The 12,109-nt window shown below is 39.9% G+C and overlaps 1 protein-coding gene across 2 annotated transcripts in view; it reads right to left on the bottom strand.

Moving 5' to 3' along the window:
* CSMD1 (CUB and Sushi multiple domains 1) overlaps positions 1-12,109 on the bottom strand; it is a 949,787-nt gene that overhangs the window by 463,323 nt on the left and 474,355 nt on the right. For both annotated transcript variants that reach the window (XM_083729648.1, XM_083729649.1), the window contains exon 4: positions 8,171-8,365. In XM_083729648.1, the coding sequence (XP_083585774.1) occupies positions 8,171-8,365 (195 nt within the window). The remainder of the gene's footprint in view (positions 1-8,170; positions 8,366-12,109) is intronic.

Raw genomic sequence — 12,109 nt, 5'->3', positions numbered from 1 at the left:
GGAAACACAGCCAGATGGGTGGATGATGATGATGATGATCTCAGTGCAGCCTCTCCTGTGTTTTCTCCTCACCTGGAAACTGAATGTATGAAACACCCCTTTCAACCTTTTGGGTTTTAAAGTGGTACATCAAAATTTGTTTTATCGTAGAATTGTAGAGTTGAAAAGGGACCAGGATGATAATCTAGTCCAATCCACTGCAATGCAGGAATCTTTGACCCAACGTGGGGCTTGAACTCATAACTCAGAATCTCATGCTCTACTGTCTGAGCTATCATACAAGACACATTTAAAAAACAATATAAATTCTGCTTCAAAGACTTGTCCTTTCTGCCTCTGATGCAGGTAATTTAGTGAAATGCCCAATTCACTGGAATTTTAAAAAATGCTATTTTCTTGAAACATTCCTGTAAATGCACCCCATCGCACCCTTTAGAATATTACTTTTTCAGTGTTAGCCAGAAGGTGATAAAGAACTATTGCCCAAATAGAAGCGCATTGACAATATCACTTGGCCCCATAAATATAGTTGTCTTTTAAAAGAAGCATTCAGAGAATAGCTTGCTGTCTTCCATAAAGCACCTTCTCTATTTATATTGCTATATATCTGCAATCCTTGTGTGCTGCATAATGTTCAAGACAGTTCTGCTGTGCACTATCCTCCATTCTTTGGGGATGACACAAGGAGCCTTGGGATAAGCCTGTTAGAAGAAAATCAAAACTTTGTGAAATAAATGAGCAATTAAAGAGCACATCTGTGCACTTTTCATCTCAGCAATGTGAGTACAAATGGGGGGAAACAGAGCTATCCCCGCACTACTTAAAAATGCAAAGAACTGAGGTCTGTGGTTATCAAGACAGTCTGTGTGCAAATCCAAACCAAAGCTGACATCACCTTAGAATCCCTCTACCTGAAATTATTTATAGTGCTTATTGCTGCAAGCAACAGCACGCTGAAAGGATGTGGCAAGGCAAAAAGAACTCCCTTTACATTTTACATTTTACATTTCACTTTTTCATTTTCTCTCTACTTTCTGCATTTACTTTCCTTGTTTTTACAGGTTACTGCTTGGTCACAGCACGGACCTGATTTGAGAGGGGTGGGGGTAATTCAACTAGCAAATTGTAAATCTGACCGCTCCCCACCTCCCCACAACCCACTCCGCTAAAGACGACAAAGGAAATTCACAATCTACCATGCCAAATATTGTCTGGAAATGCTTTTAACTATTTCATTTGATGACAAGAATTCAAGTGGTTGATGTGCCTTTCAAGTTCCAAGCACTTCAGTTTATGTTATCTTCTGCTCCAGCAAAGAAAATAACTTGACAAATGACATGCCAATACTTCAGTGCAGAAAACTAATACAGAGATATTGATTTCCAGTGAGGTCAACATCAATGCAAGAATTGGACTAAATCATAAGTGACCTTGGAACTCAAAGAGGCATATTCTAACGTTTTTATCTTGTTACTGTTTTATTGCTGTCATCCTTTTTAAGAGTCACAGTGCCTATCCTGTATTTTAACAGCAAGAAAAATGAGACGCAGCAGGTAACAAGTATGTTCCCTTGTGGACTTTTGAGTACTTGAACAAACCTGTCCATCTCTGGCCTAGGTCATTGCAATTTAAGTTCATAAAAACTCACTGCAGCTTTTGCAAACCCTCTGTACTACTGCAATCATAATATGATACAATCCTATTTCCTATACAAAAATAGCTCCAAGCCCAATGGGACTTATAACCTGAAAAGTGAGCATCACTGCAGTGGTTGTGAACTTTTGGGGGTACATTAGAACATTTGGGAATTTGACATAATGCTGTGACACCAACCCTTCTGTTTGTTTTTCTTGCCCTTCTCCAAGGTCACTGTCCTCCCTGTAAAAAGGTAAAGGGACCCCTGACCATTAGGTCCAGTCGTGACCGACTCTAGGGTTGCGGCGCTCATGTCGCTTTATTGGCCATTGGAGCCGGCGTTTATCTGCAGACAGCTTCCGGGTCATGTGGCCAGCATGACAAAGCCACTTCTGGCTAACCAGAGCAGCACACAGAAACACCGTTTACCTTCCCGCCGGAGCAGTACCTATTTATCTACTTGCAGTATGATGTGCTTTCGAACTGCTAGGTTGGCAGGAGCAGGGACCGAGCAACAGGAGCTCACCCCGTCGCGGGGATTCGAACCGCTGACCTTCTAATCGGCAAGTCCTAGGCTCAGTGGTTTAACCCACAGCGCCACCCGCTTCCCGTCCTCCCTGTAGACAGATAGAATTCACGTGCATGCACATACACATGCAGAAGCACACTGCACCATCAAACTGGAATGACTTTGGTAGAGCACATAGTAAAAACCAGAGATCTGCTGCTCGCCGGCACCAGGAAAACAGTGATCCAAGGCTTGGTTGCCGATCTGAGCCTTGAAAATGTAAAGAAGGCTGAAAAAGGAATTTGGAAACAACATCACTTTTCAAGCTTCTTCCTGCAGCTTTTTAAGGGCTAAAGAACTTGCCGCTTTCTGAGAAAGGTGCCTCTCTGTGTGTGCTCCTCGCACCAAAGGAACTCTTCAAGGAGATGCCACATTTGTGCCCTTTGGAGTAAAGGACTGCAGCCTCAGTTAATTTTCATAACCAAATGGCACTCACTAAGTGGCTCATACCTATCAAGCAAGTGGTGTGCTAATAGAGAGATAAATAAAACTTAACAAGTGTGAGAAATGAAAAATGTTGCCTCTTCATGGCTTATAAGAAATAAGATGTTTAGTTCACTTCTATTCAGCACATGTAACAGATTGCACCTATAGCCATTCACTTTACCTATAGCTTAAATGATAAAGTGAATAACTGTAATAAAAGCTCTGTTTTGCTCCTCTCACATAAAAGCAAGTTCTGAAGGCATGAATCTAGCAGCTAAGTTAACCATTAACCACAAAAGCAGAAAGTACAGCACAGGCCCAAGATCACAGGACACAGTGTGTAGTCAGCATAAACACAATAGTTCCACATATCAAGGTTGGGTCTTTAACACCTGTTGCTAAACTAATAATAATAATAATAATAATAATAATTTATTTATTTATACCCCGCCACTCTGGGCGGCATCCAACAAAATATTAAAATACAATAGTCTATTAAACATTAAAGGCTTCCCTAAACAGGGCTGCCTTCAGATGTCTTCTAAAAGTCTGGTAGTTGTTTTTCTCTTTGACATCTGGTGAGAGGGCGTTCCACAGAGCGGGTGCCACTACTGAGAAGGCCCTCTGCCTGGTTCCCTGTAACTTGGCTTCTCGCAGTGAGGGAACCACCAGAAGGCTCTTGGCGCTGGACCTCAGTATCTGGGCAGAATGATAGGGGTGGAGACACTCCTTCAGGTATACTGGACTGAGGTGTGAAGGTCACACATACAATGTTGTGGTTAACACCTGTTGCTAAACTGACACTTGTACAAAAGGTCAGATAAAGGTGAAGCATGGCAATGGAACATTTGTGGTTAAAATGTGTTATGGAAACTACCATATTTGTATTATGATTGATGAGGGAATTAGGGGTGCTGTTACCAGTTGGGACTTTCCACACCTTCTCTGTGAGGGAGGGGAAAGAGGGACTTAGGGGCTTTAAAAGTTGTGTGTAACCTCTTGATCCTTGTGGTTGCTGTCTCTTTATGCTGCAGCCACCCGTTTGCAAATGTATTAATAAAATCTTCCTATGTTACCAAATTTGTCCAAGATCATTTTTATTAAAGGCTCTCAAGGCACAAAAGTCTTGGGGACCATTTAGGCCAGGGGTAGGCAACCTAAGGCCCGGGGGCCGGATGCGGCCCAATCGCCTTCTCAATCCGGCCTGTGGATGGTCCGAGAATCAGCATGTTTTTACATGAGTAGAATGTGTCCTTTTATTTAAAATGCATCTCTGGGTTATTTGTGGGGCATAGGAATTCGTTCACCCCCCCCAAAATATAGTCTGCCCCCCACATGGTCTGAGGGACAGTGGACCAGCCCATGGCTGAAAAAGGTTGCTGACCCCTGATTTAGGCCCTGATTTCAGATTATTAAGACTGTTCTGCTCAGTATCGTGCTGCATGGTCCTAGTTCGAGATAACATTTCAAGATTCATTTTACTTTGGTGTACTGCAATGTAACTGATGGAAACATGGTTCATATTTTGAGTATTACAAAACATGAGGGAGTCATTAAGAAGTGCCAGGATTTCCTCTCCCCTGTTCCTTCAGTGGCTTTCCCTTGCAATTTATCACCAGCAATAGAATAGATACAATTAAAAACTTGACTGGCATATTATAAAGCTCTTGCAAGTGACATATTGTCATTTCCAGCCACATTATGTAAGGCTTATCAATTAAAGGAAATTGCAGCTTTAGACAGCTCCAAATGAACCATACATTATTTACTAAGCCTTATTAAAAGTATCTGCAAAGTCACTACTGGTTCTCTATTAGATGTCATTTTTCTATAATTCTCGGGAATTTAAAAAATAAATAAATATGCACAGTGATCCAGTTCCTTAGCTCAGCAAAACAAAAAAGTAAAGCAGTCAAAGCTACTTCTAAAGACCTCTGCCCTCAGACATCTGTAGCCTATTGTTTGTATTTTATTAGCCATTTATTGAAATTATATGCTCTGCACTGACATTTTAAAACATCCCATTGCTATCATTAAATCATACATATCTGGGCCAAACTGGCAATTCATCAAGTCAGCTCGCAGAATTTGGAAACGTTCAAAGGAAGCTGTTGCACTGATGTAGATAATGACATATTAGTCATGGCATTGATCTGTGCATCCAGATGACTTCTGCTACCTCTAAGAAAAAGGCAACCTAATGCTCATAATTGAAAGATCAAATATGGCCTGAAGAAAAAGTAAAGGAAAGCTTTACATGTATCCTCTCTTACAGCTAAGGTACTAAAGACAAATATGCTGACCATCTTATGAAACATTATTATTTTTTCTTTACTCCAAGGCTTCCATTGACCTTTAAGGATTGTCTTCCCATGAGCACCTAGGAAGTACCTGCAGACTGCTAGAGAGACTGTAGTTTGAAGGACTTATTTTGGACCTTTTTTTGGTGAATGCGAGAAGACTGGGAATGAAGGTTGTAAAAATACTGTCAAGCAAATGGAGAAATAGCTGGATATTATTCTGGAGTGCATACTCTGAACATTTTAAATAATCGTTACATACATAATTGGCAGACATAATTGGATTAAGGATGATGCACAAAGGAAAGCGATGAATTGAAGATGAAGGGCCCTGTTTGAGGGGCAGGGAAGAGAATATATCCCAGGGCGGGAGACTATGGGAAGAGGTGGAATTTCCTAGGTGGAAGAACTGGGAGGGTTCACTCTTCTGCGTGTGGAATAATTTTGATACAGGGCATTGGTTCTTCTCTACTGTCTTCCCTTCCCTTCCTTATTCTTGCTTTTTCTGTTTTTCTTTTCTAGGTAAGTGTGATTTTTTAATTATAGTTTATGTTGAAAACTTTTAATAAAAATGGATGGAAAACGAAAAGAAAAGGAGAAGTGATGTAATCGTGTGGCTGGGGAGGGGGACTTCAAATGACTAAGGCTAGGGGAGGACTCCTGTTTGATTCTCTTTTTAATGAGAATTTGGATATACTAGAGAAAAAGCCTACTGGAAACCACTGCAGGACACTAATAACACCCTGGAAATGGATATTCTCAGTTTGGGCAATTTGAATTGCAATTCTGTTTTGTTTAGTAAGCACATTTATAATTACTTAACAAGAGGAACTATTATAGTTTTAAGTATTAGGCGAAATAATTGAAAAGTTAACCATTTTCAAATATAAGCAAAATAATCCTGATTTGTATGACTCAGCAACATTAACAGAGAAAGGAATTATAAGCATACTATACATTTTTTTCAGATTTCAGTATGTACCGGTATATGTGAACTATATTACAATGAAAGCTATGTGATCCAGCAAGAGTTAAGCACTTCTAAAGCCAATTAATTTCATTTCCAGATGAAATCAGTTAAACTGAAGGCAGCCTGAACTCATCCTTACTCAGCGCTTAATTTCAGCTAGAATTGGAGATGGGAGAGAAATTTTATTTTGTTTGCATTTTAATTCACATTATTCAAACAAATACATGAACTGAAACCCTGAATCCTTTTGCAATCCAGTTTTTTAACCAAACAATATGTACGAGCAATATGTAGCAAAACGAGTGCATAAAATGCATATATTAGTGAAAATAACATCCAATAAAGTTTTATATCAAGGAAAATGCCTGGCAAACATGTGTTGATCACTTAACACTGAATACAAAAAAGTGTTTATTAGGAGAAATTAGCATGAAAATGGTGGCGAATTTTCAGGAGGAAAAAAAATCACAAATTGCTTTGGAAATGTGGACAACAGATTTTAATACTGGAAAAATAAGAAACTAAGAGAAACTGAATTGACATATTTGCCCCTCCTCAGGTAGACAACACTCAATATACTGTACTCATATCCCATCCTAAGTAATATATTGTTTGACACCTTCTTTGTTTTCACAATAAGCTAATTTCTTTCCTTAGTTCAGAGAATGATATATACATTACTTGTCAAATCAATATTTAAACTCGGAATTGATTTCTCACAAAGAGACACACACAGAGTACCAGATTGAAACCAGCTGCTTCTGATCAATGTTAATGAATTGTGCTGCCCCAATAATGGTAATCCTACAAATGATAGTAACTCTAGGAGTAAACTGATTTCTTTAACTATTTTCGGTAGGATAGTTTCTTGATTAAGAACCCTAAGATCCCATCTAATAATGATCTCCACGGCCACCATGCTTTTATCAGTGTAAGTGCTTGCACTTGTCAAAAACAGCAACAGAATAATTGCCATGTTTAATGTGCAATGGGAAAACTGGGTCACTGGAATCAAGCTACAGCAAGGATTCGCGTATTACAGAATTAGAAGGTGTACATGCAGTTGATTCAGACACCTTCTGGCATCCATCTTAGCTGTAAATCCTGCTCCCTGCCTTGCAGACCTTCCCTACTTGTCTTGCAAGAGTTGAGCCCTAACTGACTCCAGCTACAAAAAACTGAATCTGTTGAACAGACTCTGGAGCTGGGGTGTTGTTTGGAGGCTTCTGCTGTTGAGGGTTGTTTCTGATTCTGTATCTTTATTTTATAGCTTGGGATTTATGTGGGAATTGTTCTGTTTGTATTTTTAAAATATTTATGACTACTTTTGTTATCTTGCAGTTATGTCTTTTTTTCATGTGGCAATCCGCCTCGAGCATGGTTTGAACTGTGGAAATGCAGCATATAAATAAAGTTATGTATAAATTGATGTAGTATCCAATAAACTATGAAACGGAAACAATATTGGACTGTATGTTAACTAGAAATCTGTAAGAATCCATAGTGAAATGCTGTTGGTCCCAGTCCACATGCATCAGATGACTAAAATATGCACACAGTTTGAAAGAAAATTGTTGTTTCTTCGCACATATTCCTCGCACAGAATATGTAATGTACCTAGGTGCACATATTAGTTTGTCATAACATATTGTGCAGTCCTAAGTGGCTGAAATAAATGGTACCATTAGCTAAGTTTAATGACATTTTAAAATGAACTCACTGTTGAAGGATTTTGGCTGTCTAAAAATATTTAGGTAGATTAGCAAAAAAGCAGTGTGTGAGTAGTTTGAAGTATATTAGCTGGAAAAAGTCTGTAACTCTCATGTCCTCCTTGTGTGTCTGTCCTCCTTGTGTGACATCACTTCCTCTGCCAGCAGCTGTGCTGGCTGCTGGAGGTTGCCCACAGTTGTAGCCAATTGCAGGCAATCTTGGGGGCATGGTTTAAGGAATGGACCAGAGGGAAGACCTCTTTCCTGTGAAAACCAGTCACACACAGGCCTTGGCCTCAGTCAATGCTGGAAAACATTTCCCAAATTCCTACCTTGCTCAGCAGAGAAAATCCCAGGCATCAAGCCAGTCTATTTTCCGCTATTCTCCTTTGCCATGGGACCAATATAATATAGAGTCTTGGCTCATCCCAGACCACATCAACAAACTTGGAACATATTTATTTATTTATTGGACATTTGTTTGGTCATTCTATGAATGACATATTCATTTCAGATCATTATTTCACAATAGGTTTCACAAGGTTCATGCTAGAAATCTTACCTCTGCAAAATGGAACTGGAAAATCCCATGATGCTCCATTTCCAGGACTCATGATACATGTCAACATAGCATGGCCTTCGAGGATATAGCCGGACATGCAGCTGTACCGAATTTTATCTCCAATATTGAATCTTGTGCCATGAAGAACTCCTTTTGGTATTTCGCCAGGATTGCCGCATGTATGGCTAGGCAGCACTGATGAAGAAAAGAAATAGATTTTATTAAGGTAGAATGTACAGAATAAAAACAAATAGCATTTAATTGGCTGAGACTTCATTGTGCAATAAGTATACATATACATAACTTTGTGTTTCTCTGCTTTCACTTAGAGCAAATAAATTGTTCCTTAGGATAATGAAACACTGTTCCTTAGGAAACAAACATTCAATATATCAGATAAATACAATTTTGTATAGAAATTTAGGGTGGTATCTCCGGACATCTAACTCTCAGGAAAATGCATTTAGGATTGCAGTATAAATTGTGTGAAGCAGCGTAATAGTATTCTGTTCAGCTCCTTATTTGATTTTACTAGAAATATAGATCTGCTTCCAAGGAACTTGGAGAACTATCCTTTCCAATGTGCCACAGGAAAGCAACACACTGTACTGATACATAGTCTAAAAATTTCCAAAGATTTCAGTATTTGCATTTATACGTGGCACCAGGAACAAGTTCTGGGTATGAAAAAAACCAATAATACATTTCCTTGAAGAGTCTGAATTTTGGTAATGTTCAGCTCCTTTCCAAGCAGAGGAGCCAACCTGAGCCCCAGGTTATGGGTGCCCAGTGTATGTGACCCCTATAGTTGGCACCCCTGTTTCCAAGGAAAGAGTAGATACTCTAAACAACAACAGCAGCAGCATCATAAACAATAGCAACTGGGCAGTTACAGCAGCCCTGCAAAACTAGGCAGAACATTAACAACCTATTTGTCCAACCAGACACAGGTTTGTAATGTTTGGGACAGAACTGTGTTGGTAAGGTGGAACTGAAACAAATCCAAAGTGTTTCTCATCCCAGTGCTGAAGCACTGGTTTCTTTCCCCCACCCCCAAACCTTATATCACATAATTTCTTGAGTGATAAATCTGGCAGGAGGTGCTAATAATAGCTCTGAAATGGTTTACCTTAGTACTAGAGACAGCCAATGATTAATCCGGCACAAATATATAATGTGTTTAACTTGTATTGAAAGCAATGAAATTTTAATCAATTGACTGAGAAAGCCAGCTCAAGTCAATGGATTTAAGGGTACTTAATTTTGGTTTCAGTTGCAGCCACAGTCTGTTTGAATACTGATCCTACATTTGCCATAGCATTGAGTGTGTGTCTGAATCTTACACAGTAACTGCTACCAGTAGCAGAATCTTCATTCTATGAAACCTACTTGCAAGAAATAACCATTTGGATAATCTTAGCTCTAGTGTGACACTGTTGGATGACACGTAGCTAAATCTGGTCTTACTGGAACACACAGCTTATGCCTCCTTTGCTTCAAATCAGGGATGGGGGGCCTATGACCCTCCAGATTTTGTTGGACTATAATTTCCACCATCCCTTACCATTGACAATACTGTTTGGGGCTGATATGAGTCCAGCAACATCTGGACGGCCACTTGTAGTTGCTTGGTCTATATTATTGTTTATACAGGTTTTTTTAAAAAATGTGTCTATACTCAGTCACTGTCTATTTCCTATATGTAACATTGCCCCCTTGGGCATAAAATACTCCAGCTTGTTCCAACTGTTTGTTTGTTTTGCACTTTCTTCATGAGCGACGGGTATAGACATGAGATATGAACACTGGCTTGAATCACTGAAAGCATCTTCTTGTATTACCAAAGGCTCAGCCATGCAGATGCACAAGGAGAGGTGGCCCAAAACATTTTGTTGCCTGAGGCAGAGGATACAAACCAAGTGGAACCTCCTACTATCTTGCTTAAAAAAGTAATAAACTGCCTTTTGATGGCAGTCTAAAATTCTGAGCCAGGATGCCTCACCCATCAGCTGGCTATATATAGAAGTGCCTCACCTTTTGCTTGCTGCATTACTGCTATAATACTCAAAGTGGCACTCAAGTAGGTATGACTGCAAGATAGATGAAGCTTGCAGATCTTAGGTGCACAAGTTTACTGCTGAGAAACAAAGCAAAATAGCAGTACCTGACCCCAGAGCCTTCTGCCTGCAAAACAGGTGCTCTCTAGTCTTCTGTAGTAAGACTTGTGTCAGTCAGAACCCAAATAATGGGAATGGGAATGATATATAACACACTACCCATGAAGGCTTGAGGAATGGCTTCCTTCGGACTGCAAGGCAGATGTGGGCAGGCAGAAAAAGATTAAACAGATTTCTAGATTCAAGGTCAAGTCTGTCAGCCGCCACACTACAAGACTGGTGTTAACATAGGCTCCAGGGGGCCGAGGCTCTTTGCCCCCCCCCCCATTGTTGAAGTCAAACGTACAAGCGTGACGTCAGGATGTCACATTGGGCTCCCTCCATGTTCTTCAGAAGATGGCACTTTAGGGTGTTAACATATATAAACACCAAACTAACCAAAATATTCTCACATTCTTTTTCATTTCATTAGTATGCTTTTAATAGAGTATTAGATTAGCTGGGCGGCTGAGGAAGGATTCCCAGCCTACCATAAAACAGAGATGCATTTTTCAAATCCTTAGATTGCAATAGAAGAGAGCAAGCAGAACTACATAACTTGAACAGCAGGAAGCTAGCAAAAGAAGTTAGCAAAAGAAAAAGAAAAGAAATGAACAAGCTCTGACCACTTAACTTCTACTGGTGGAGGAGAGCATCAGCTATACTTTATCACTTTATACATGCTGTCTCCACTCCAATAACTACGAGTATAATTATAGGACAATGTCTAAAAAGAAACCTTGTTTGGGGAGGGGAAAAATGTTTTCATGAGTTTTATTCTTCCTACAGATGCTTTCGACTACAACTCCCATCATTCCTGACCACTGGGGAGCTGTAGCCCATGACATCGTGTTGGCTACCCCTGGTCTATATAGTTATTGCTCCTTTAGTGCTACCCTCAGCAATTTCTTCATCTATATTTTGTAGTGCTGCTGCTTTGTGAGGATTTCCGCCTACCTTCTTCTCTGTGTCATAACACATATCAGGGAGATAGAAAGCTTTCCTTGGATGAAATGAAACTGCTGATCAGGCATTGTTTTCTCATTTGAGATGCCTCCCAGGCCCTCGGTATCACTCTGTTACTATCTTTTCAATTTCCCAGAGACCTAAGTTAGTCATAAGAGCCGGGGGAGAGCCTGAGAGAAGAATCTGTCTGCCCACTGGGAAACAATTGAGACGTATCCCTTTGTAAGTCAAAGATATAGGACAGGGCATAATGTCTTGGAAGAAAAGGCATTTTAGAAAGCTAATCTGAATTTGAACTGAGAAAAACAAAACAGACGCAAATTTTGTAGAACATAAGCAATCCCCTGGACAACAAGAGAAAGCCAGAAAGTCATTACTGTTTGGGTACTACAGAGTTTCAGGCAATAACATTTAAAAAAAAAAAAAAGAAAACTCAAGGGTGCTGACTTCTTATGGTCAACTTCACTTAAAATGCCCTCTGAGTTATTAGCTGGTTTGGATTTTAATCCAACTATTGGCAGATCTACCCCATACATTTAAGGCTCACCCAGTACACATGACTTCTCTGAAAGAAACCTGAGAACTGTGATTTATTCCGGCTGCTGGAAACTGTAGTTCTGAGAAGGGCAAACTACGCTTCCCAGGATTCTTTGGAGGAAGTCATGAGCTTTGGATGTGTTTTAAATGTATGGTGTGGATCTGCCCCCATTGGATTAAAATCCAGGAGGCATGGATTGGGTCAATTCATGTCAGAATTGACAAAGACTGAATTCCTCAAGCAACTCTTCCATACACACATCCTACCCTGCACAATGCT

This window comes from Podarcis gaigeae (assembly GCF_964106915.1).
Source record: "Podarcis gaigeae genome assembly, chromosome: 3".
Taxonomy (NCBI): domain Eukaryota; kingdom Metazoa; phylum Chordata; class Lepidosauria; order Squamata; family Lacertidae; genus Podarcis; species Podarcis gaigeae.
The sequence above is the reverse complement of the archived record's forward strand: the minus strand, read 5'-3'. Positions and strand labels throughout refer to the sequence as shown.